Consider the following 27,276-nt stretch of genomic DNA (forward strand, 5'->3'; position numbering starts at 1 on the left):
TTCAAATCTTGAAAACCAAGTCCAGTGGATATTTTTTGAATTTTTACGGAATGAAAAGTCAGAGTAAATAGGAGGTGTAGAGATTAGGGCTGAATGAATTTATCCAGAACCTTAAATCCCGTTGACTGCTATATTCTTACTTCTACTCCAATGCATGGATCTGTGCACTACCTGCAACCTTCTTTTTAATTTCTGTGTGGCGGCAAAAATGCTTCAAGCGTGCTACCGCCACCTAAAAGACTGGACTAGGAAAGTCCATTAAATGGATGGAGAGCTAAATTTAGCGTCCCTGCAGATTGGAAACTTCTTTGAAAAATTACATTTATGTTGAAAATACAGTGAATTTCCCAAACCTGGTAATGTTGATTTACAGGACAATGAGTAACCTCGGCACAGTAAAGGGCTGGTTATCCCCTCGCATTAGTGTGTCGCAGTTATTTTCAATTTATGCCCGATATTGAAGCGTTATCTGCACTGTGTTATTCCACGACACAAACCAAGAGGGACAATCACGAACTAGCTGTGGGTCCAGATACCGTATGGCCGAGGAGGTGAGGAAGTGAGGGCGTTTGTGCGACAACGGAGGGACATGAGGGCGAAAAAGAGCGGGGATCCAGGTGAAAAAAGGGTCCCAGTGTGTGTCGCATTCACTGCGACACACACGCAGATGCTGTGGTTTCTGCGTATAAACCAGCCTTAAGGAGCTGATTAAGAGTATCATAGAAGGTTCAAAGACAATGTTGATCATTTCAATACCAGAGATCAATAATGGTTTAAATGTTTGTGTTCATTTTTTTTTAGCTCAATGCTTTTTATGTGTTTTAGGTTTTTACATACATAATTTTTTTTGCAGTGATATTTACACTAATGCTTTTCTGCATTGAAATAGTAAATTATGCAGTTTTCTGTAACATCCAAACCATAAACCTCCAGCTTTGTTCTAGTTTTTCAGACTCACAGAGCAGCCGTTGGTTTAGACAGGCAGATAAAAAGAGAGGAGCTTCTTTAGTGGAAGTAGAACAGCTGTATTTCTCTACCAAATTATTGGTCTTTTAACCTTGACATGGTCAGTGATTCCTTCTTCAGTCTTTCTTGTTCTCATCGTCTCGACAGATACCAACTCAGTTCTCACCTTTAACTTGTTTTTGCAAGCCAACAATTTGATTTCCTTTCCTTTTATTGCAGCTGATCATATTTCTTCTTCTTAAATCAGACATTGCGGTTCTTTACGTCTTCATCCTGCCAATCTTTGCCGCTGACCATTGACTCAGTGATTCCACAAAGGTCGTCTCCTTTGAGCACAATCCTCTGAAACACATCAGACATCATTTCCCTGTCAGACGAATGAATTACATCACTAGCAGACAGTTAATGCTCGACATAAATCCAGACACCATGCATGACTGTCTTGGTTAATGGTTCCATTTAGTTGTCTAGCACTTGAAGAGCATTTAGCAAAGGTATGCACAACATTACAGAGGGCATGAGTTCGTGGTGGGATTAAGGGGTTTTGTCCTTTAGTGAATACACCTTCCATCTGCTGCACCATCTTGTCAATTCTTCTCACATTTCTCATGTATTCCTCTCTCTCCTATACAACGCCTTCCACATTGGATATGGGTGTTGACACGTTGACCCTAACTATTAACCGGAGACAAACAAACAGTTCTCTTAACACTGCTTTTCTTCTTTCTTTCTTCAGCTCAGCTTAAAGTAAAAACTACTTGTTTCAGCGTAATTATTTTTCGGCTTGATGCTCCACGGATGTGTACGCTGGCTGAATACGGGGTTGTATCGATCGATGGGCAAGGGTCTGATGACCAGAGCTCAGCTGCCCAGGGGGAGTTCAGTTAGGAGCCTGGGAAGCCATGATGTGGCTAATGCCCTGCCACTTGCTTTCTCCCAGCTCTCCACTCCTCCATCAGTCAGCCACAACCCTTCAGCTTCTTCCCCCAGCTGCCGGTTTCTCCAGTCAACGCTGCTCCGCTCTAGCCCCCTTTCATTAGAGCCTTGTTTTTGAGAGGTCGGGGGTGGCTTGAAGGGGCCAAGGATGTCTCTCAGATGTCCTCTGTGAATAATCCACACTGGGGAAAAATCCATACTTGTCACATTGGCAGTGTGGATGCACGTAGCATGTGTGCGCAGGCACTTGTTGTGTGTCCGGCGCGTGTTTGTGCGCTCTCTCTGTTCTCTTTGTCCTTGTTAATAATAACAGGGCTGAGGGCTTGCATTTCCCTCTCTGCAGGGTAGCCGTGTCATATCAGCAGTAAACAAGCTCCTTCCCTTCAGAAAGCTCTCGACAACTCTCGCTAGCCCTGGCCACTCAAGCAGAAACCTGTCCTGCACTCCTCCGTTTACTTTTCCTTTTCTTTCTCTCCGCTCTGTTTCTAATTTCTCTGCCTTTTGTCTTACTCTTCCACTTTTATGAGCCGACTTTCTCTCCTCTCTTACTCTTCTCCTCAGCTCTGTCATGTAGGTTGAAAGTTTTTTCCCCGGTTGCCCTCGTAGTTAAGGTCAGTGTGATGGGGAGGAGAGGGAACGCTGACAAGTAAAATCCATATGTTGTCTTCTCTCACTCCTTCAGCTCTGGAGCCCAAACTTGGTGCGTTTTAATAGCTGTCAACAACAATGTCAGCATCAACATCATAAACAGGATCCTCTGATCGCTGTCCACAAACTAAGCTACAGTTCTGATTGTTTAAAACCATGTAAACTAGCTTGGTTTCACTGGCCCCCCAACTCTTACCAGTTATTTAAGGCCCACTTAAAAAGAACATGTCAGTCAGCTTTTTAACAGTTTGAATGTAAACATAAATGTTCCCTCTTGAAACTTAGACTTTCACACAGCAGCCTGAAGTGACCCAAATCCACGAGCCGTATCTGATCTTTTCATGACAGTCTGAACAACACTGATCCAATTTTTTCCAATGTGATCCAGGCATCTTGGCTATGTGGTCTTGAATCGATGTGAATCTGATCTTTTCAGATGCAACCTGTGTCTGAACAGCCAGGTCGCATTCATCCGGCCTTAACGCCATTGAGACCCGATTGAAGTCACTATTCTGCATCCTGCTACGCAGAATTGGCAAGAAAAACAACAACCAGGAAGGATGATGGGGAGAGCAGTATTAATGTTTAAGCGTTTTGAAAGGATTGTGTTTTTAGGTTGGGAAAGATCGCTAGATGAGCTCTAGCACTACCATCCATGTTTACTTCCGTAAACACTGAGCACGCTTGCTTGTGACGTCATTACATCCTCTTCTGGGCATGAGGGACACTTGCATTGTTTGAATGCAGCTCACTCAGGAGATCACATACAAATCGCATATGTTTGGAAATGTGAACGGCAACGCAAAAAAAAATTTGGATTTCATAAACAAATCGAAATTGAACATTAAGGCCTGCAGTGTGAATGTAGCCTAAGTGATCAATGTTGTCTTTGTTTTAGGGCAAAGTCCTGACAGCAGAGATCCGTTCCTTGATGCCGTCATCCCCAGTCATGGCTACTAGCGGCTAAGAGTTTGAGTTTAAAAATGAGGTCTTTCACAAGCAATGCTCCTGTTAGTGGTTTCATGTGTTTCACTGATGATTCTGGTTCCTTTACAAGACTGTGCTGCAAATTTCCTCAATTTTTTTCAAACTCCAACCTCAAATTTTAACGGATTTCTCTGGGATTTTATGACGTATACTAATGTGAAGTATTACACATGTGAAGTAGCGTTTTATTCAGTCCTCTTCAAACCAACACACCTGAAAGAATTCTGGCCCGCAGAACTCTTCTAACAAAGAAATAGATCTGTCTAAATCTAAATTTTATGATCATGTGGGCTTTATCGGGTTGAAGACTAAATGATGGAACAGATTGCTTCTTTCTTTCTCATTTTGGTTGATATTAGGCTATCATTATTGGGACATCCCTACCTGAACTGGAAAAAGTTTGGCTCTGGCGCAGACCTATCAAGTAGGCCTGCAAATTATGGGATGTATCTCTGTGCAATACTCATGTCACGACAGCTTCTTTATAGTTCATGTAAAATGATCATTTAACATGTAGGAACCTGGTGAGAGTCAAAGGGGAATGGATTGAGCTAAATTCAGGGAAAATAAGAAAAACATACTTTTTAGATTCATTTTATCTGTAAAAAATGTTGATAGCCATGTATGTTATGTGTTACATTACTTGTCGCTGTTCTGTGATATATATTCAGTCTGTGGTTGTAACAAAACATCAGATTGGTGTGAACACTTTTTAGATTTACTATGTGACTGATTAATTATTCTAACTGGAGGAAAAGTTACCTTTGCTCTGGTTTACTTCTTTAAGCGACTAAAAAAGACTAATAAATTGTTGTTCTTGGCAGACTGAAGAGAACGAGGAGCTGAGAAAAGCTCACGACCAGCGGCGGGAACGTCTGTGTCTGATCCAAACCCACTACAGGAGCATCCGTGATCAGATGAAAGAGATGGAGAAGTCTCATGGCTTGTGAGTACACACCTTACCCCGCCATCTGTAACGCCCTGTCAGCCAGAGGTGACGGAAACTTTCCCACAGCCAATCAAAGCAAAGCTCCTCAAAACACAAGGACTTCTAGTTCAGCTCTGAGTAGGAGACCTTTCAAAATACATAACTCACCTCACCTCGTGTTAAAAGCCCCCTGAAACCCTTCACAAATTGTCTTAGGGCCCATTTCTCTCCACATGTTGTCTGATAAGACCTGAGTGCAGGATTTAGGAAAGTAGGAGGAATTCTTCCTTTGCCTTTGAAAAGCTCAGAGGTTTTAAATCCAGTCAATTTGGTGCGTTTTGCAGTGAGCGATTGTGTGCTTCTGTGTCTCTTCTCCCTCAGCGTTCATTAAGATGTGAGAGCCAGAGGCTTGAGGTGTCTGGTCCTGGGGGTGCAAGGTGTTTGAGAAGCCCTGTGGAGGTTGGGGGGTGGGTGGAGAGTGGGCCATTTCCTGCTTCAACCTGTTATCTTCAGCACAAACCGCAGGATTTTTACACTACAGTGAAAAACCTTCTGCTAAATGTCATTAACATATGCTTTCCTTTTCTCCTTTGTCTCCCTGTCTCTTATCACCTTGTCGTTTTGTTTTTTTTCCCCCTGCATCCCGTCGTCACTGAGACCCTTTATGGTGTAGGTAAAGATGTGTACGCTCGCTGGCCACTGGGGAGCGAAGCGTTAACTTTGTCAGCTGTTTTCTCTCCGGGTTAATTAAAGAAAAGATCCGTACAACGCGAGCCCGTGTGAAAGTGCAGCGAGCACGTTCAGCCAGGGGCTTGACTCGGCTCACGTCGGCTCACTGTAGCTCATAGCATGCATCTGAGGCGCAGACGTAGAGGGAACGTCAACACCGCCGCTGCACACTTCAGCAGGTTATCAGAGAAATGTCCCAGAGTTTTACTTTCTGCATATTTCCTTACAATATTTGAAAATAAAACCTTAATGTTGTAATGTAAAGTAATTTTTCTTCGCCTGTTTGGAAGGCTCTGCTGTCAGATATGCTTTGAAATGATATTGATATATTAGGCAGCTTTGCCCTTTTCACACTGAACCGGCCTTGGCAGCAGCCACTCACTCAGCGTTATGATCTCGCCGTTCATTTGGCATTAAGCCACATTCTTAAACAGCCGTTAAACCCACTGGGGTAATGCTAGCCCAAACCAGAGACAATAGAAAATGATTTAAAAACTCCTATTAGTGCGAGGAAATCAGGGCCCTAACAAGTCAGTGGGGATCGGCACACTTTCTCATTGCATTTCCAGCTTGTTAGGGATCTTCTTGGAGCTCTCCTGCTGTGTTGTTGCCTTTTTGGAAAGACGCACAAGAGTCGATTTTGTTCCCCTTTTCTCTGTCGGTCCTCGAATGTCGACCCTAGCAGCAGCTCGTTGGAAGGTTTCAGCAAACAGTTTGCTTCTTTCAAGATGCTTAGTTTGACAAACAGATTTGCTCGTTGCTCTCCACCACCCCGTATAACGACACTTAACGAGAACCAACCTTCTATAAATAGCTGATACTAAGCAAAATATTCAATACTTTAAAAGATTTTTCAAAACCACAGAATAGCTCTTTAATAAAGATCAGAGAATGGAATGCATTCTGGTATGCTTGTTTCATTGTCTTAAAGTCGTAAGGAAATCATATTTAAATGTCAAATCATTCAGGCTTTAACATGTATATAAATGTACTCTTTATCAGACGAAATTCTCCTAAAATTTAGAAAAGTTCTATATTTAAAAAAATATCCAGTCTTAAAGTCTGTTTTTTTTCCCATTATCTTATGCAGTCCAGTTAGTTATATATCAGCTTCTACTCCTAAATTCGGCCAATCATATATCAACGGTCATCTGTCAATCAAATTTTTTTAGTCATAGCATCTAAATTAATATGTCCAAGCTAAAGTACGCAACGGTTGAAGTAAAGAATAAGAATCCTCCGCTTTCCCATTGAGTTCCGTCCCAGTGTTCACGGGGATGGACGTCTGTGTCTTCAGCAGGCGTAGAGCTAACAGAACTGGCAGCGTTGCGAGGCAAGGGCTCAAACATGTACGGCTGTAAGCCTTCTACACCAAACCAAGGTTCTGCCGCCCTGGCGTCCTCTTCCACAACATCTTCATCCCCGCTTTCCTCCTCTAAATAAAAAATGTTTGACGGAGGAGACTCATCCACGACCTCCGACACTAAACTCTCCTCCTCTTGCATGTTTCCTCTGTCCATAGCGTTCCTTGACAGTGTCGTTTCTAATTCACCAATTTTGTGCTACTTGGTCCCAATGGAATTTCCCATTGGGAACCTACTAGCGCTAAGTTGCTAACTGGTTAACAAGAACCAAACTTGCTTGCGAACCTTCCGTCACAACGATCCCGCCCTCTTGATTAACAACCAATCACATTCACTTTATTCACTCGTGTAAAGTCGTGCACCACTCTGGAGAATTCAGAAATGCACTTGTTGTAAGAGTCGTTTCCCTACGACTTTAATTTTGGAAAAAGCAAGTTAGGCAATATGCAAAACAAAACAGTTTACAAGATACAACTCTGATGTGCCTGATTCAGTTATGAAGTTAAAAGGAATTAGATTTCTTTTCTTTTTAAGTATGGACATGGGTCTGGTCCAAACTGTTGTGTTCAGCTGCATCAATTTGGACCCTGTTTAGGTTCTTAAGCAATAAATACACCGGACGTGTAACACCGTGTAAGAGCACGTAAGCCCAGCTGAGCTGCATAAGTACATCTGTTTGAAAACTGAAATTTACACCAGATGCTGAAAAGAACGCTCCAGCATCCTCTGAGCAAAGAGGAGCTTCTGTGACCTGGTAGGTAAATTAAACATTACTATGTATGAAAGTTATGAACTTAATAGTAATATATGATCACCTTAAATCAGCATCTTGACCAATATGCTAACAGAAAAAAACAGATGTGTTTCTTTTTCTTCCTAGCCCAAACTGGAGAATATTTGCGTCTGAAATTAGAAACCTATCATGAATCAGGAACAGCGTTACATATCTACACTTGTAATACGGGCATTAAGCGAGTATATTATGTGTCCAGTGTAAATAAATTATACTGTTTAAAAGGGAAAGCTGTGACACGTAGCTCAGTCTTATGTCGCTTTGCAATGCTTAAGCGTGCAGCGCATTTACTGCTTTAGTTTTCTGTTAATTTCACGTTACTGTTTTACACCTGGAGGAGCCTCCTCTGCTGGACTTTTAACCCCATAAGTTCTTACCTGCAGTTGGTAGCAAAAAAAGCTAAGTTTCGCAATTGTGGTGTTTTTATTAAATGACAAATACAATTAAAATGATTACATGATAACTCTGAAAACAACGAGTTATATCTGTATTTTAGCCATTGCTCTACTGGGCGCCATCATCATCCAACGACATCTGGTCTTGGTCTTTTTACAAGGCAGTAAGGTTCGGTTACAGATCATGTGACTCATTCAATGCCAAAGTGTTTCCATTGCAGTTTTGCAAAATATAAGAACTTCAATGCAGTCTTTCCATTCAGTTAATTTATTTTTGTAATAATTTTCGCAATAGGTTTAATGAAAACACACCTAATGTCTTCCATGTTCTGCCTGGATGGTTTACTTTTTCAAACGGCCTATTGTTGTTGATTTTTGTCCAAATTCTATGACCCATGGTCTACATAGATCTTCTTCAAGGAGGATTTTCTGTTGTCTTTTGAATTTATAAATCTAGCAGATTGCAGCTGGGTGGTAAATCACTGGTTCCAGCCTGGAAACATTTACTTAGCAAACAGTAATAATACCAAAGGTCCATTTTTATATAAACATGCAAGAAGTGTGCATCTGTCCAGCTCCACTGAAACATTCCTGCCATTTACTATTACTTTACATCCATATTTCCACCAAATAACATGAAGAAGAGCGAAAAAAAATAAATCTAATTCTTATTCATATTGGAGAAGGGAGTTTTTATTTTCTTTAATCAGACTGGGGATGATGGGGGTGAGCAAATAAAATTAAAGGTTATTAAAGCATCCGTACACTGATCAAAGTTGCGGCCATAAACAGATTCCCCCTGTTTCAGAGCAATTAGCCACAGCGGCGTGGAAAAGTTCTTTCTATCTCCTCCTGCTTAATAATGGAAACCGGGAGGCCATGGGGGAACGTGCTCCGAGGCCAGAGAAGCATAGCTCTCTCCCGGCTCCATGTTCAACAGCGTTTAGACCCACTGTGCACAAATTACAGTTTATACAGATTTACCATCAGTTAGGAAGGCTCCATGAATATTTCCTAATAACTGCAGTTGATGGATGGTACAGAAAAGTCACACAGAAAGAATTTAAACACGAGTGGGAAAAATTATCACTTGCTTTTGGAGCAGCAGGTGGTCTGTACACCATTAAAGTTCTGTTTACCGTGTTTACCGCTATGAAAGAGCCACTTTCATTCTCAGCAATAAGGCACATTGAAAATCCCCATCCCGCTTCAATGAGGTTCTGTAAATGTACTTCTAATTGGAGTATTCACATACAGTTTACATAATGAAAAAGATTAAAAAGCAAACATGTTTAATAATATGTTCAAAAGGCAAAAAATGTATCCTCTTCTATGGGCAGACTAGTCACATGCATTGCTGGGTTGCGATTTAAAGGCTGCTGTTTGGTAGCCTCGTGAGACCATCCTGATCTCGCGAGCTTTCCAGGTTTCACTCGCAGATCAGTCTGGAGACTCTCCGTTAAAGAAAATTTGGAGCCGTTCACCAAACGAACGTCCAATCAGCGTTGGCTTTGTGGCAGGTTGAGGTGTGATGCAACGAGAAGCGCGACAGTTCAGTCTAAAGAAAATGGCGGCTTCAGCCGATGAAACTAGCGTTAGCGTGGCTATCGAGCAAGTTTTATCGGAATTACAGAGTGTTTCTTCACTGAAAGAAGAGCAAAACACTGCTCTGGAGGCTTTTCTCAGAGGAAAAGATGTTTTTGCTCTTCTCCCGACTGGTTTCGGCAAGAGTAGCCTGGCTTGTGGTTGTGTTTTCGTCGTCCCTCTGTTAGTACGTCATATGCTCCGTTGATCTGATTGGTTTATCTGGCCCTTCTATCACTAACATAGGCCAATCAGCTAACCAGTATTTTCGCCTGTTCCCAAAATTACTTCAACGGAAGGTTTCCAGATGGATATGCGGAGGAAATCCATCTGGCAGAGTCAGGTTAGCTGTTTGGACCTTGAAGATTCTGGGGTCTTTTCTGGGAAATCTGCTCTTCAGTTGCTTCCATGGATTTTCCACTGCAGTACAAATCAGATCTTTTTTCTCCCTCTGAAAAGAACTGAGAGTTCATCCATCAGTCATGAGAAGTTTGACAGTAACGTGTGGAAAAATATCTTAACACCTCCATTTTCTTTCCTTTGAGCATCCTCCTTGGTATGGTATTTTTGAATTACAGTCAATTATGTAACCAGAACCATTTAAAGGTGGGATTATGTTTTATGTACAATCCCCCATTCTGGTCGCTTCCAGGGGGGGCATATACAGAAACTCAGAACACCACTCTACAAGGGGAAGTAGAAAACTCAACCTTTCACAACTTCATTAAAAGCAACTTCATACTGTCCAAGAGCAACTGTCATCTCTTTCTAGGAGTTTTTCCACAATCTGTGAATAGTAGTGATATAGAAGGGCTAAATCACTTGGTTTCTCTAGATTTACATTTGCGAACCCTCTCCAGTAAGGGCTGGTAATTCTCCCCGCAGCAGTGTGCCACAGTCAGCTTCTAGCAGATATTTTTGAATCATTCCCAATATTGAAGCTGTGCTATGTTATTTCACTCCATAGTGCAGGAGGATCTAGGGACATGAGGGCGAAAAAGAGCGGGGACCCAGGTGGAAAAAGAGTCCCAGTATAAATCAGCCTTTAGGAGCTGTTTCTCTCTTACCATGTTCTTACGCGCTGATCTATCTGTTGAGCTGCACATTTTCCATGGTGTGGGAATTCAGTCAGAAGTGGGGGTACGTAGACTCCAAAAAGGGCCGTCAATCAGCCGTGAGGACCTCACAGACGCCTCAAGCTTAAAACAAGCGGTCTCATCTGAGCACCCCATGCCTTCTAGTATTTCATTCACTTCTCCAAATGTTCTGCATTAAACCAGCGTTGCTGCACCTTTTCTTCAGCAGTGGAGTCCTGTGTGAGCAAGCAGATTTCATGCTGTCTTTTCTATTATTAAATGGAAAAACAGTTTCTGCTGATTCCAGGTTTCTCGGAGTCTCTTATTGGCTCTTAGGCTTCTTCTCTGATCAGTTTGCGACTCCCCATCCAGACACACGGTGAGAAACACCAGGTTCTGTCCAGTTTACGGTGGAATCATATCTTCCTGCTCCCAGCTTATGGCCTTAACAGGACCAGTGGAGTATTTAAAGGTCCATTATTGTCCCTGTAACTTTCAACATGTTTTACAGCAAGTCTTGAGCAAGGAAACTTTTTTTCTTAGGGAACTTTGATAATGACAAGCTATATTTAATACAGGATTAGTATAAACCAAAGCAACCATTTAAAACGGCAGTGTTAGGAAGCCTGATTATTTTCTGCATTTTAAGTTTTTAATAATGCCTTCATCTCTAGCTTATTTTAATCAATCTCTGCAGTTATGGACTTATTTGTTTGGGTATTTGTGAATCTAGTTAACATATCATGTCAGTAGTCACACTTATTTGGTCAGGAAAAAAATTCTTTAATTTCTAGCTGAGATATAGCACTGAAACCCACAGATGGCACACGCAGAATAATCACTCTTATAAACTGCAGAGTCGTCCAATAGCCTCAAATTGCTCACAGGGGCAGATGAAGTATTAAATGAAAACATTTGCCATTCCACTGCAGCCTCTAACTCCCAGGTACCAGGGTTTAACTAGTATTAGCGTAGCATGAAAGCGTCCTCATCGCCAATAATGACCGCAGGAAAAGAGCTTTGTGACCCTTGCGATCCATTTCCACTCCTCTTTCGCATTGATGGGAGATTGATGGGAAATGGGAGACTGTTGTCGTGTGTTGGAGAGGAACGTCTTCTCATCAGCTTCTGCTGCAATTTGTGGATTTCTCACTAAATCCTGTTTCGGTTTTGTAAATGAAAGCCTAATTGGAATTGAATATGTTGCGCTGGGGCTGATTGATGAGTTGTATGCGGCTGGGGCCTAGCGGGGGCCGTGTGGGTGGTGTACAGGGGTGGGGTGGGGGGGGGTGGGGGGGGGGGGGGGGCGATTCAACAGAGAGAGCAGCTACTGAACACAAAGTGTCATTAAGTATTCATAAGTGAGGTGTAGACATTCGAATGACCTCGTTTGTGAGTGTGTGTTTGCCACTTTTTACATTTGCATGGTGCAGAGGGAATCCTCCGCCGCCCTGCCACACGGGCAGTGCCCTGAGCTTTAAACCAACACGCAGAAATGTGTACATGAAGTGTCAAAGTCAAGGCTGCTCATTTGAATACCGCTAAATATGGCTGAATAACAAAAACAGAGGGAGCCTCATTACCCCCATGTGAGTAGCCAAAGGCATCAAGGTGATATACAGTACCAACCATTTTCCCTTGTTATAGGTTCACTTTCTACGTGTGTGTGTTAGTGGGGCTGTTTGTTCAGTTTTTAATCTCAGCATTTGCTTGCCTCTACAGTTTTACATGCCTCCCGTTCCATGCTGTGTGTGCAGGTCAGGAGGAAAGATGCAGCGCCCAGACCCGCGGCAGCTTCGACAAGAGGACAGTGACGCTGTGTGGAACGAGCTGGCCTATTTGAAAAACCTCAACAGAAAGCTGGCCACTGAAAAGTAAGAGACGTAACTGGGAAATGGCAGCATTGGACAGTAGTGTGAGTTCCCGGATGAGTTTAGAACATTTTTAACATGTGCAGACACACAAATACTTGCTTCCAGCGTTGTTTCCTTACCTGCTTAGCTTCTAATCTTGGATGTCTGGTCTTAAACGTTTGCATAAAGCGGCAGGAACAAACCCTGATCCTTAGAAATTAATAGTTACTTTAAAGCTTGATTCCCACCTTAGACTTACTCTGCTGCATAAAACATTTTGCAGAAATGTGAAGGGGAAAGGGAACAAGGCTTAATAGTTTAAAAGTCCTTTGATTTGCCTGATATCAGGCAACTGATTTATATATATATATATATATATATAGTTAAAAAAAAGACTATGTTGGTATAAATTTGTAATTGACTTTGTTTTATTTTAACCCTGAAGAAAAGCGCTTCCCTTCTCGAAGCAAAGTCTAGATCTCCTGAGGCCAAAAAACTGATTTTCATGGCTTAGACATGAGCTATAAAATTAGAGATTATTGCCGTGTGCAGATTAGCTGATAAAAGAGCTGCTTAATCTCAATTTGGATCTGGAATCATGGTGCTCTGCCTCACATCACCCCTCTCTGATCGGAGAAGGTGGACGTTTGTTTAAAGTGCAGGCACAGCATGGTTAAGGTAGGTGCTTCCTGGAGGGGGTTACCTAGATCTTCCCTAACCTATTGTTTTTACAAGACAGGGAGGGGCTGCTGCTCAGACAGCAGGACTCATTGGGAATTCTCAGAGCTGCAGAATCCAGCAAGAGAAAACTATACCTGCGTTATACATTGTTGGCATCTATTTTCCAGGATTTGGGGGGAAATTTCTAAAATGTACTACCCAGCTTTTTAATTCCAGCTAAATAAATCACCTCTACTGTAAGATGTTGCCATCCAACATCAGTTTATAGACAAGCATGCGGGTTAAACCGAAACAGAAAGTCTCACTGCATAGATAGAAGTTTAGGGTTTCGTCATTAATATGACTCCAAAGAAATGTTATAATCCCATTTTCAAGAATCTCCGGTTCCGCAAACCCACAGTTTAGGTAACATTGATATGAAGAGTATATAAGCTTCTGCATGAGGACATAATCTGTAGACATGTTGGTATCTTTATGTTGTAAAAGGAAGTATCATCTGCACAGAGGATTGTGGCCAATCTGGCATCAAAAAGGTTTTTCCAACCAGACCCAGCTGAATCTGTCCCAGTCTTTACATTTAAACAAATGCTTTTCCTGCCTTTACTTTTGTTTTTAGCTTCACTCCGCCGATAAATGCTTGTGTTCTTGATCCAGAGAAGAATCCGTAACTGTACCTTAAACATGAGCCTCTGTGGTGCCTCAGAAGGCTTCGCCTAAAGCTACCATCTTCTTCTCTCTTCTTCTTTTCACCTTCACCTTCTTCCCAGCTCTCTCCTCTCTACCCTCTTTCTTCTCGTCTTCCCACTTGCCTCCCTCTGGCCCTCTGTGATGCTGCAGTCGGTTGAGGCCAGAATGCTGGTACTTGCCCCCCTCTTCACTCCCCTCCCTTCTGCTCACCCCACTGCCCTGTCCTCCTAATCCCAGCTGAGCTCATTATGATCTAGCCCGGCTGCCTCTCTCCAAGCCTGAGCTGTCCGAGCTAATTACAAGGCTAGCAGCCCTTGTGCCGCCAATGCTGCCTGTTAAGGGATATCCATTCGCCCTGCTGCCTGGCCACGGCTAGAAGTGAGCAGAGCCGAGCTTCAGACGGTCTGAGGGAGGGGTACGTAGGGGTGAATAGACCTGCAGGGTCCTTGGATCTGACCTGAAGTGAAATCCACAAGGGGCTGGAGAGTGTCTGGCCTCTTTCCTAGGCGTGGAACAGGGAAGTCCGTTGGGATTAGTCCTCATTCCCTTGCCTCTGCCTAGCTCCACCTCATTTCCTCTATTCCTGGCCCGGGGACCTCTCCTTACCCGGGTGGCTTGTGTAAAGTAAACTTAGCTGAAATCTTTAAACTTGTGCTTTTGAAAACCCTTCATCCCTGGGCATGTGTTTTTACACACGCACACAGAGCATCGAGTGTTCCCAAAGTCTTTCCATCTCTTTTCTACACTGATGCTTTTATCTGTTGGGAGAATTAGAAGAATAGATGTGGAATATCTAAAATCATTGTTAAACTAAACCAAACTAACACTATGCCTGCTCCAAACATTTGACCCTTTTATTTTTTTTTCAAAAGTTGGTCCCATGAATCCAAATAGTGAATACAGATACTTTAGAGAATAAAAGATACTGGCTTACAGAAAATGAAAATTTCAGGCATTTAAAGCTTGCTTTCTGCTCACTGTCCTGTAATATTTTCACATGAAGGTCATGCTGGACAAGTGTTAGCAGTAATACACCAATTACCTGACAGTTAATGGAAAACGTATTGCTTCTAATTGGTAGTGGCTTTCCTAGAGGTGTCTCTCTTTAAACTCCCATTTTGTTCCTCATCACCATGCTATGATCCACAGATGTGTCCTTTAACCTTCTGCATAAACTGCATTAGACAGACAATGTTTGGATGCACAGATGACCCACTAACAGTATAGCTCTGATAATTCCTGCCCAATGGGTCTCCCACTGTTAAGAACAAGTAGTGTAACTGAGCTCCCACCAACCATCGTACCTCTTAACGGGAGTTAAAGATGGAGGAAGGTGAAAAAGATCAGTTTTTTGCTGTTATGGTTGATATACAGCCCAGCCCCCTGCAGCTTGTTTTAATAACATAAAGCTCCTTTAGAGAAAGTAACATGCTTCTAACTCATATTGGTGCTGCATTTAAAATGTTCTTTGGTCCAAATTGACTTTACATTGATCTTCATAATTTTTTAATTTTGCATATTATCAATTAACAGCACCAATAAATGAAAAATGAGAATATGTGCTACAGAATTTGGATTTTAAGGCAGCATATTCACATTATCTGGCTTTTTTTAAATGCCTAGGCCTGTAGATCATTCTGGTTGCATACAAACCTTTTCTGACTGATTGCTACATCCTGCTGGTGAATATTTTTCTTATCTATGTGCTTTACCCTTTCTTTTTACTCAGTTTGCTAGTAAATAAAGCCCTTTACGTTTATTTAAAATAACAGCCCTTGACCAGAGGTACTATCAGGACGGATGCTGTAAGTTTCCTTATTTTTGTATGATCAAATGATTTGTTGGTCTTTTTGGTATTGGCAAATCAAATTGACTATGCACCTTTAAAACACTACATAGACCAGTCCAAAAAAGTAAAAAAAAACAATCCACTGGACTTTGGTTCCAAGTTTGAAGACATTTTGATTCCCATCCAGGAAGCTTTTTCCAATTCAAAATGTCAGAAATAGCGTTGAGTTTAAGGGCTACTTTATTTGTGATATACTGCTCTTTTCCCTATCCATGATTGTTTTTTTGTTTTTTATGTTCCTGTATCTGTATTTTGTATTTTCATCTCTTTTTATTTATTTTTTTTGTATTATTTGTAAAGTGACCTTGAGTGTCAAGAAAGGCGCTGTTAAATAAAATGTATTATTATTATTATTATTATTATACAGTAGCCAAAAAAAGCCTTGTTTTATAAATTGAAACATCCGTTACAATTTGCATGTTTTCTAAACAAAAACAAGGCTTTGTTGGGCTACTGTACAAAGCCTTAAACTCAAAGCTATTTCTGACATTTTTGAACTGAAAAAGCTTCCTGGAGGCAGTTTAGGCTATGTTCACACTGCTAATACTCACCGCTAATGTTCAGCTAAAACCAGTCCTCACCTTAAAACTGACTTCAACATTTCAGCATACCAAGTCAGAGTAACTGGGGAGAGACTTATTTCTGTGTAGAAATTGCAGGAATTGTTAACCTAGCGAAAGCTGAGAGATCTGTTTTTACCACAAATTTCAATATAACTAAAAGAATCAGATGCATTTTAAAGTCCATTGTTGGAATGATAGTTGCTAGGTGGCAAGGATGCTTTTAGACAATGAAAACCTTTATTTTATGAGTTACTGTTCAGTTGTCATTCCCTCAACCAACAAGGACAATAACATTGAAGGTTCTGCCATTTAATTTATGAAGTTCAAACAGCAACTTATGATTATTTATCTTCTTATGATTATTATTCTTGTAAGGTTATAAATTACCCTAGTCCTAGTGTATAACTTTACATATTTCAAGTAAGTTTTAGTTGAATATTTCTTGCTTTGTCTGTAATTTTTGAGAAAAACACCCAGGACCAAAAACAAAATAACACCTCCTGTAAGTGTTTTTCTTGTATAACAGCGTTTGGTCTAACTATGGTCAGGGTGGGTGAGAGAAGTTACAGAGGGATCATTTTATTCGCCTCATTATGTTTCTTTCTCTGGCATTCGGTGTCCACGCTTGTTAATTGTTGTTAAAGGTCTGTTTGTGAAAAGAGGCTGGGATTACTTAGCCTCCATAAACAGAATAAACACACACAGCGCTCCCTCACACTGAGATGCTACACTCAGACGACATCAAAGCAGGGTTAGATGGTGGTTACTGGGGAAGAAGCCTTTGAGATCATTTGCACTGCTCCTCTGCAGAGAGTGACCATTATAGATGCGAACCCCCCTCCCCCCAATAAGTGACGTTGACTCTAATTAAGTTTAATAAAGTTTGCCCTAATGTTTGCCATACTCCACTATTTATTTCTTTTCATCTTGATTTGCTAAAAGGTATTAGAGGTAATGAGAGTCTTTTGCCCCTTTGGACCAGAGATTAGCTGGAGGAGGGACACATTTGTACACATCCTAAAAAACAAACAGAATGATTTATGCATGTTTCTTAATTAGTAAAGTAAGATTTTTTTTTCCTCATTAATTACTTTTAAAGCAGTTGGCATGTCAAAGAAAAAAAAATCTTTATTCATAGGAAGTAATTATGATCTACAGTTCGTTATGCCTGAAAAGGATATTCAAAGGCGTAGCTCAAATCAAAACATACATTTTATCCTCAGATTTAAAGATCCTCTGGTTGATTACATGCAGAAATACCTCTCTTAAATATGTTCTAGTAAATTAATGCATAATTATTATTATAGTTTCATTTTTATGCCAAACCACAAAACAGTGCTGCTTTGGAGAAACAGTTTGAATTCATAGATCTCTCTTGTTTATTATTGTTTTTGGGGTTTAAATTTGTTCTAAATACATGAAAGAGAATGTGAACTAGCAGGTCTTATATCTGCTGACATTTGTGATTTAGGCACCCTAAATGTCCATGGAAGACAGGCCTTGCATCCCTAGTTTAACCTTGAGGGATTCCCTCCCCAGTCCTTTGAAGATCTCATATCAATATCAGCAGTGTTTTCTCTCCTGCCTCTCTGTTTTCATAAGTAGCAAAGCAGACTTGATTAGAGAACCGGGGTTTGCTGTGGAGGGGTTGTGCCCCTTGTGGACGACAGCGAGCAGGGTGTGCTTCCGGTTCTGTTTGGTGCAGCACAGGTGGAGGCGGGATCCCGTGATGAAGAGTAAAAGGCTCAGGGCTGAGGCTGACTCTGCAGAACAATGAAGATGTTTATTAAAACGTCGACACAGAAGCAGGAGACAAAGATGCACTCTGTAGACACAGTAGATAAAAAACACATGACCTGACCATGGCCTCTGGTTTTCAAAGAGCAGCATAGTTTGCTGGCAGGGTCACAAAAGGCTGCTCTGCCTTAAAAGTAGCATGGTGGGACAAATTGGTAGAAATCTACTGATCTAATCTCATTCAATATGTCGGAAATATAAAACAACTACAGGTGCATCTTAATTTGAACTTTGCTCACTTGGAAAGAGTCACAAATCTCGATAAGATTGTTATAAAAAAAAATATCGCCACACGTGATGCTTTTTCAGGATTTATTTTTCTCTGTTTATTTGATGATTTGGTGAGAGAAAATGCCAAAGTTACCCAGAAAGACCGATAAAACAATTTGTATGGCGGTATGTCCATATAATGTCCACCATATACACTCAGTAGTTGCCGTTGTAGGTACCAGAGCTTCTCAGGTGGTCACATCTGCTCGGGACCCTGCCCCTTCTTATAACATCAACATTTGGCAACTCCACTTGAACAAACTGTATTGCACTGGTTTCACCGTTTAAGGATCTAATCTCTTTTGGAGTCTCAACATATTATTACCTATATTTGCTATTATTTTACATTTCATTGGCGATCTAAAGTAGCCAAAAGTAGAAAACAATCATTGTCAGTCTTGAAGGAAATTACTGAGTTCTAAGACTGAGCTCTGCTATTTAACAAGGTGACAAAACAAGTCTCAGCTTATTTTTATTCTTTTTATGAAGATCTTAGGGCAGGGGAGGACAAAGGGCACATCTTAATAGAATGACTTTTGTAGAGATTATACACAAATAATTTTGTTATTCTACCTGTAGAAAACGAACGTTTTTTGTTGACACAAATTTAAAAGTAGTGTAGCTTAATATGGCTAACTGACTGAGCTACTGTAAAAGAGGCTAACCTGTTAGCTACTGAACATAGATAGCCACAGTGCTACCCAGCTCTCCCCCTTTATATCATGGTCTAACAGTTAGTTTGTTCAACCTAAACAGATATTTTTCAGTTTTGTTATCAATCAGGTAAAACTTAATCGGTCATTAGATATGCTAATGGCCAATTTATGCTTCTGACGCATAGCCTCTGCAACTGTCAAATCTGTCTCTGTGCACGACCACGCCACCCACGCAGAGGTTCTACAACCGCATCTCAAAAAATTCCTTTCTATACGTCGGACGGTTGCAAACCCGCGCAGACCTCAAGCGGAAGTGCGCAGACAAAAAGCAGCTGTGATTGGTATGCCATTCCTGTTTGGTCATTCTTCTCGATTCGGGCCAGGGTGCGCCATTTTTAAATGGAAATGCGTCATCGCCTTTTCTTTTTAGGGGTTTCAGCACAAAATTGCACAAATTGCCTAGGCGGAGCATTTCACTATAGTGAGCTTAATATTCCCCTTCTCTTTGGTTGGCTTCCTGATAGACGAGTCAGAGCAGCTCCATCTCACTGCGGAGCTGAGTCTGATGTGGTTTTTAGTCGTACAGTGTGAGCAGGTAGATTGCATGAGAGCGCCGGGCCAAACATAAATCGTGAGCTGTGAGCAGTAGCTGCGTGCAATGTCTGAAAAATCGCACACGGCTTAAAGAGAACTGAAATCCAAAATGTGCCATGCAGTTGTCGGCAGCAACTGCAGTCCTTACAAAGAGATAAGCATTGAGTTTTGGAAATAGAAATGATGATTACCCTTACAGATCAGATGGATGCTGTAGATGAAAGACAGTTGATGGGACTTGGTTTGTGTACCGCTTTAGGCCTGGACACAGGAGGCCATACAGCAGATCTTTCTTAGCAGATTATGGTGGTTACACTGACCTTCCAGATCCTGTACATCAGTGCCTGGTCAGAGTTGATGTTTGAACAGATCCCACACAGATTCAAATGGAAACCATCAGAAGACCTCATCTTTTAATGACTAGAAAAAGAAATGCCCTAAACCTAATGGGGTGGGGTGCTTGGGTTCTTCAGTTCTATCAACAAGGACAGGAACATAAACTCACGCCATCATGTCTGCCTTTGCACTAATAGGGTTAGACCTCTCAGCCTAAGGTGGCCATCAGACAGCTAACTTGTATTCTGGCTAAAAGTTTGCATCAGGACACTATATAATACAGTGCAATGTTGAAAAGAGTCCAACTCTAAAGACTGGACGGCCACAGCAGATGCTACGAAATTTTTTTTGTTGTTGTTAGTGCTTTATGGATGAAAACTAATCCATGCTTGGTTTGATCTGTATTTGAAAAATGGGAACTTTCATCGTGTTGGGTTCTCTTAGGAAACCGCTGGTTCCCATAGATGCAGTTAAGGGTGTTTCCATGCAACGATTCAGTTGCATAGATCATAAACTGCAACCATTATGAAACTCCTCCAAAGTGTGTAAAATAAAGGAAGTGACCCGAGATAACCACCATCGCCCCTGAGACCACCACCTGTTTCCTCTGGTGGTCGATCTGAGCATGTCAAATCCTTACAAACAATTTGAATACTCAACAAAGGCTTAATGGGCTACTCTAAAGCCTTGAACTTTAACTCGAGCTTCCTGGATAGGAAGCGAAACGTCTTCAAACTTAAACAAAGTACAGTGGATTGTTTTTTAACTTTTTTTTAAATGACTATGACCTGGATGACTGAGAATCTTCACCACCATTTGAATACTTGTTTTATTCCCTTTTTCTGTCAGTCTGTAAAACACCATAAGTAATAGTCCCAGTGACCCCGACAACTATCAAAGCTGGCAGATGATGAACCACTAAACCAAAGGCATTTTAATATGTTCATTTTAATTTCTAAATATCCTTGGTGCATCTTCTGGAATGTGTTTTATTCTTTAAAGATCTCTGGCTTATTTAATTCCCCATCTTTCACAGACGAAAGCAATCGGTGCTTCAGCCAGCTGTTGGTAAATCAGGTTTCAGCTGTGTTCCATCTCCAAAATGTGATGTTGGGGAAACGTGAGGACCCTCCATCTGAAATCCAATCTTTTTTCTGTTAGAGAAACTATGCTTATCCTTCAGCAAAGCCAAGTGTTTCACACATGAACTTGTGTTCAGCATCAATACTATCAGCATCTGAAAAGCCATAAAAGAGAAACATGAGATGGAACAGGCTCTTTCTACTTACTGCATATTTCAGCTCACTGGTCCCATTAACAGCCTGGACACATAAGGCAGTGCCGGCGTCTCATCGACTTGAGTTCATTTATGGAGGAAAATCTATAAAGAAGCGACACATATCTATCTGCTTCCTCCTTTCTCTGGGGAGACTCATTTGTGTACTTATTTAGGCTACAAGCAGAGCATCAGAACCCTGGACTATCTGAGCTCAAATCTACTTATTACTTCTCTTCCCTTTGCAACGACAGAAACTGTTCAGGGATCGTTTTCTGGACAGAAGTATCTAAGGAATGTTGTACTTTTTCTACAAAAATGAACTTGACTTTGCTTTTTCTGTTCAGATGGATCATTAGACGTCAATCAGAGTGAGGACCTAGCGTAGTAATGATGCTAACTTCAGGAAGAATGCCACTAGAATGGTTGGAGTCTGATTCTTGTGTTTTTCTCCGACTCTCTGGAGCGAAGGGGAGGGAAATTAGGTGTGTGTTTCAGGTGTGGTTTTCTCAGTGGGCATGTGTCTATCCTCCAAAGACTACAGTTGGGGTCCTAATAATAACTTGAAAGTGCAAAGACGAGAGCATGGCTCCACATAATTAGCCTTTAGCAGGAATCAAGCTAATTGCACAGAGGTAATTGGCTACACCTTGCAGTTTTTTTTTTCTCTCCCTGGTAAAACTCACACATACACACACATTCCTAATGCACAGCTTGCTTTGCTTCCTCACTGTTTCATGTAGCTTGTCATTGTGATTTCCAGATGAGTTAAAAAGCATTTTAATTAGATGATTTTCTCAGCGTGCCTTTTTATTTAATTTGCATTGGAAAGCCGGTGTAAAAAATGTGTCAAGAAGTTTCCAGAGGTACAGGCTGTTGTTATGTGTAGTATCCAGGACGAGGTAGGCAAAGAACTCTTAACAGCTTTATTTAAGAACTCGTTCAGCAAACAGTAACATCAGATCTTCTCTTCTTCTATATCACTTCTTCTACTCCTTTTTTTTTATTCTCTACTCGTACACCACCTAGTGGTAGACACAACATTCCCCCCTTACTTGAAAAGCTTGCATGTACCCGTGTAGTATAACACTAAACATTAACCTCATTTAACAGTTTTTATGTAATTGGTATAACTTTAGCTGAAATCAAAGTAGGTGGTTACTTAACTAAGCAACAAAACCAATCAAATATATTCAGCAACCCTGTACTTTAACATTTGGAGTTACTAAGAAACAGAATTACCAATGTAACCATTAAAAAATAAAATCCAAGTATTTGAACATTTTGTACCATGAGAATTAGTCCACCTGTACCCAAAACATGTAACACACTCATTTATGTATCCATTTACTTTTTTTTAGCCTGTTTGAAAGTCCTTGAGCCACACTGGTTGAGCAGCAGTATTAACACTTTTCCTTTGAACCAATAGGTCACTTTCCTCTGGTTCTGTTGTTTTACATGGAATACCTGCAGAGTATCGTGAAAGTCTGGCAGCATTCCACCTTTTATTGTCACTGAGTACATACGTACTTTCTCCAATCTGCTTTTCAACACACAGCGGTGGAGTAAATCTAGATGAGCCTTTGCGAACATGATGGGGTCTTTTTACCCTCACCATATCTCCAGGTTTGAATGTTGGTGTCTTGGCTCCACGGCGCTTGTCAGTGTATTGTTTAGACTTTTCTTGTTTCTGTTTAACTGTTTCTCGTACTGTAGTGCCAATCCTGCTTTTTTCTGAATCTGGAAAGACAGTCACTTTTGTTTTCATCCTCCTGTTGTGCAGTAGTTCTGATGGAGATACTCCAGTTGTGTTATGTGGTGTTGCTCTGTAGTTCTGTAAGAAATCAGTCACTGTGGTTTTCCAGTCTTTCTGCATGTGTTCCGCGGTTAGTATTGTCTCCTTAAGAACTCTGTTCCATCTTTCAACAGCACCATTGCACTGTGGATGGTACACACTTGTACGAAGATGAGATATTCCCCTCTCTTTGAGAAAATCTGCAAAAGAGCTGGAAAGAAACTGTGGCCCATTATCAGTGACTATGTAATCAGGGTTCCCCTCTCTGCTGAAAATAGAGCGCAGGAATGTGATAACAACATCAGTCGTTACAGCATGAGCAAATGCTACTTCTGGCCATTTACTGTAATAGTCCACTAATGTTATAGCGAATCTACATGAAGAAGCAGCAGTTTCGAAGGGACCCACAATGTCCAGAGCAACTTTCTCCCATGGTCTGTTCGGCAGTTCAATAGGTTGTAGAGGAGCAGGAGCAGTCTGAGCAGATTTGTCGTTCATTTGGCACGTCGTACATGTAGAAATAACTGACTGAACCATCTTGTCCATCTGGGGCCACCAGTAGAGATCACGAAGTCTTTGTTTTGTGCGTACAACGCCTTGATGTGTTTCATGTGCCAGGTGAATGACAGTAGCACGTAAAGAAACAGGAACAATGTATCGATGTTCACCTCTCATGACCAGATCCTGAGATGCAGAAAGCTCATTCCTGATGTGGAAGTATGGCATTAAGACAGGGTCCACATCCTTCTTACATTTTGGCCAGCCTTTCTCTATCTGTCCACGGAGAAGTGTGAGTTCAGGGCATTGAGAGGAAGCAGAAGTGAACTCAGCAACAGACAGAGCTGACACCACGGCTGCAACCATGTCAGGTTCATCAATAAGGGTGGAGTCCATAGGAAGTGGTAGCCGTGACAAACAGTCTGCAGCCTGATTTTGTGATCCAGGCCTGTACTCCATATCATAGGTGAAGCACAGCAAACGCGCAGACCAGCGTGCGACCCTCATCCCAGCACGCCCAATGCCTTTAGTAGCAAGTAGTGTCGTCAGTGCTTGATGATCAGTCCTTAGCGTGAAACGTCGGCCCCAGAGATAAGACCTCCACTTTTCCACGGCCCACACACAAGCAAGAGCCTCCTTTTCAACTGTGGAGTATTTCCGTTCTGCAGAGGTCAGCGTACGAGATGCAAATGCTACAGTTCGTTCAACATCATCTGGGTGTATTTGGGTCAACACACCACCCAGGCCATAATCTGAAGCGTCTGTGGTGACAATGGTTGGGAGGGATGGGTCAAAAAGAGCCAGAACCGGACTGTTCAGTAAAAGATCCTTTAAGTCCCTAAAGCCATGATCAGCCCTTTCAGTCCATACGAAACCAGAGTCAGCAGTTTCTCTTAGCACAGCCCGCATTGGTTCCACTAATGTGGCAAAATTAGGGAGAAACTTGCTGTACCAGGAGATCAAACCAAGGAAGGAGCGCAGAGACTGTAGGTCATGTGGTGGTGGTGCATCACGTACAGCTGCACTATGAGCTGGATCAGGAAGGATGCCATCTTTGGAAATGATGTGACCAAGAAACTTGAGGCTGGACTGTCTAAATGCACATTTTTGCATGTTAAGTGTTAGGCCTGCCTCCAAAAGACGCTGGAGCACAGCATGCAGTCGTTTGTCATGTTCTTGTAAGGAAGATCCTGAAACAATTACATCATCCAAGTAATTGTGCACACCAGGCAGTCCTTTAAGCACAGTTTCCATCATTTTTTGGAATGCAGATGGAGCAGAGGCCAAACCGTAGGGAACACGACAGTAACGGAAAAGCCCCTTGTGCGTAATAAAAGCTGTGAGATCCCTACTGTTCTCATGTAGCAGGAGCTGATGGTATGCAGATGCCAGGTCTATGGTGGAGAAAAAACTGGCACCCCTGAGCTCACTTAAAAGCTCATCCATGTGGGGCAAAGGGTGACTGTCAGCAACTATAGCTTTATTAGGTTCCCTTAAGTCAACGCACAATCTTGGTCTGCCCTCTTTCCTCGTTGTGACCACAATAGGTGAAATCCAGGGGGAAGCATCAATGCGTTCGATAATTCCCTCCTTTAACAGCAAATCTAGTTCCTCCGACACTGCGTCTCGTACTGCAAATGGAAGGCGGCGAAGTTTTTGCCGAACTGGAACTGCATCCTCACGTACTTTAACTTTGTGCACAAACCCGGCAACACAGCCAATAGAAGCAGAGTTCGTTTTTGTCAGTAACACAGGTGCAGCAGAAGAAGCATGTTCAGGGGTTGGAGCATGGATTGAATCGGAGCTAAATGTCCATTTTAGTGCTTTTATCAGATCCATTCCGAGTAATGCAGATCCGCCTTTAACTACATACAAAGAAGCAGGAGCAGCGTTGTCATGAAGGGTAACTGTTGCTTCCAAACATCCTATTACAGGAATATCCTCTTTCAAGTAAGTAACTAATTTCACCTGAGGTGCAGTGAGAGTACACTCAAAAAAATGTCTGTTGTACAGAGTCTCTGGTATGATAGAAACTGAGGATCCCGTATCAATCAGTAATTCACAATCAGCTGACTCGCCCGACGCAGCTTTAATGTTCACATTGCAAAACAGTCTATCAGTAGTGTTAACTTCATTTGCAGTTAACATGAGCACAACCACTTCAGGAATTACGTCCCCAACTTGTTTAGCTGAGCGGCAAACTTTAGAAAAGTGTCCAGTCTTACCACAGCTGTTGCATTTTGCCGCGGCTGCAGGACAGTTTCTTGCATTCGCCAGGTGATTTGTAGATCCACAGCGATAACAGGTGCACGCTGTTTGCCGCGCGGGGCGCGTGTGGTTATTTTTAGAAGCAGCTTGGCGGTTTTTTTCCTTGCGTTGAGTAGGTCCGCGCTGGGCAACGGTGTGAACAGCTGTAGCTCCACTGAGGAGTTTGGACGACTGAAGAGTGTGTTCCACTTGACATGCCAGCGTGACAGCGCTGTCCAGCGTTAAAGAGCCTTCCAGTAAAAGCCTCTTTCTCACCTCCGGTGCATACGCCTTCTCAATCAGCTGATCCCGCAGCATCTCGTCCTCCATGGTTCCATAAGCACATGGGATAGCCAACTCACGTAAAGCAGCCACGTATTGAGGCACAGTCTCATCCGCCCTCTGCATTCTCTGTCGGAATTGGTGTCTCGCCACGACAACGTTCACCTTCGGTGTAAACTGTAGTTCCAACGCCGTCATAGCGTCATTATATGAAGTGCCGGCATTAGGCAAGGTGTAAAATAAACGTTGTCCTTCAAAGCCAAGTGCATGAATTAGTAGAGCACGACGTCTAGCATCGGACCAGGAATTGCCAGTAGCATGAATAGCCGTTAAGTAGTTCTCAAACATTTTCCGCCACATGGAAAACGGGACCGTAGGTTCTCCACTGCAGGGTAGGAACGGCGCAGGCATGGGTACAGACGTCATCGTCGCCAATTGTTATGTGTAGTATCCAGGACGAGGTAGGCAAAGAACTCTTAACAGCTTTATTTAAGAACTCGTTCAGCAAACAGTAACATCAGATCTTCTCTTCTTCTATATCACTTCTTCTACTCCTCTTTTTTTATTCTCTACTCGTACACCACCTAGTGGTAGACACAACAGCTGTGAAATCAAAAGGACAATTTATTGAGATTTTGGTGAAGACCATGAAGTGTTTTCTGGTCAGCAGCGTGTTACTTTTTATTAAAATAAACATGATTGCAGGTTTGGAAAGTTTGATTGTCTGACCACTTGAGTACTCCTAACTACAACCATAAGAAATAATACTGTTTTATAATCTGTAATCTGCAGCCATTGCTGTCCTCCTTTTCCCATCATCCTCTCCCTCCTTTTCAGTCAATTCAGTTCATTTTTATTAATAAAGCGCTTCTCAGCAGATTATCTTAAAGTCGTAGGGAAACGGCTGTTCCAACTGTTTCATTTCAGAATTCTCCTGAGTGGTGCACGACTTTACATGAGTGAATAATTGAATATGATTGGTCGTTTATCAAGGGGGCGGGATTATTGTTGCGGAAGGTTCGCATGCAAGTTTGAGAGTGACTTAGAAACGACACTGTCAAGGAACGCTATGGACAGCGGAAACATGCAAGAGGAGGTCGTGGATGAGTCTCCTCCGTCATATATTTTTTATTTAGAGGAGGAAAGCGGGGACGAAGTTGTTGTGGAAGAGGACGCCAGGGCGGCAGAAGCTTGGTTTGGTATAGAAGGCTTACTGCCGTACATGTTTGAGCCCTTTCCTCGCAACGCTGCAAGTTCTCTTAGCTCTACGCCTGATGAAGACACAGACATCCATCCCCGTGAACACTGGGACGGAACTCAATGGGAAAGGACATGATTCTCATTTGAACCGTTGCTTATATTAGCTGCAATACATGAATCAAGATGCTATCACTGAAAAATGTGATTGACAGATGACCGTTGATATATGATTGACCGAATTTAGGTGTAGAAGCCAAAATATAACTAACTGGCCTGCATATGACAA

At 42.0% G+C, this 27,276-nt stretch overlaps 1 protein-coding gene across 1 annotated transcript in view; it reads left to right on the plus strand.

Annotated features, from left to right (window-relative positions):
* Positions 1-27,276, plus strand: part of cntln (centlein, centrosomal protein) — a 161,975-nt gene that overhangs the window by 44,213 nt on the left and 90,486 nt on the right. The window contains exons 11-12 of the mRNA XM_038278586.1: positions 4,362-4,483; positions 12,164-12,280. Coding sequence (XP_038134514.1) covers positions 4,362-4,483; positions 12,164-12,280 — 239 coding nt within the window. The remainder of the gene's footprint in view (positions 1-4,361; positions 4,484-12,163; positions 12,281-27,276) is intronic.

Source organism: Cyprinodon tularosa, unplaced genomic scaffold (genome assembly GCF_016077235.1).
Source record: "Cyprinodon tularosa strain WSP-4 unplaced genomic scaffold, ASM1607723v1 ctg142, whole genome shotgun sequence".
In the NCBI taxonomy this organism is placed as follows: domain Eukaryota; kingdom Metazoa; phylum Chordata; class Actinopteri; order Cyprinodontiformes; family Cyprinodontidae; genus Cyprinodon; species Cyprinodon tularosa.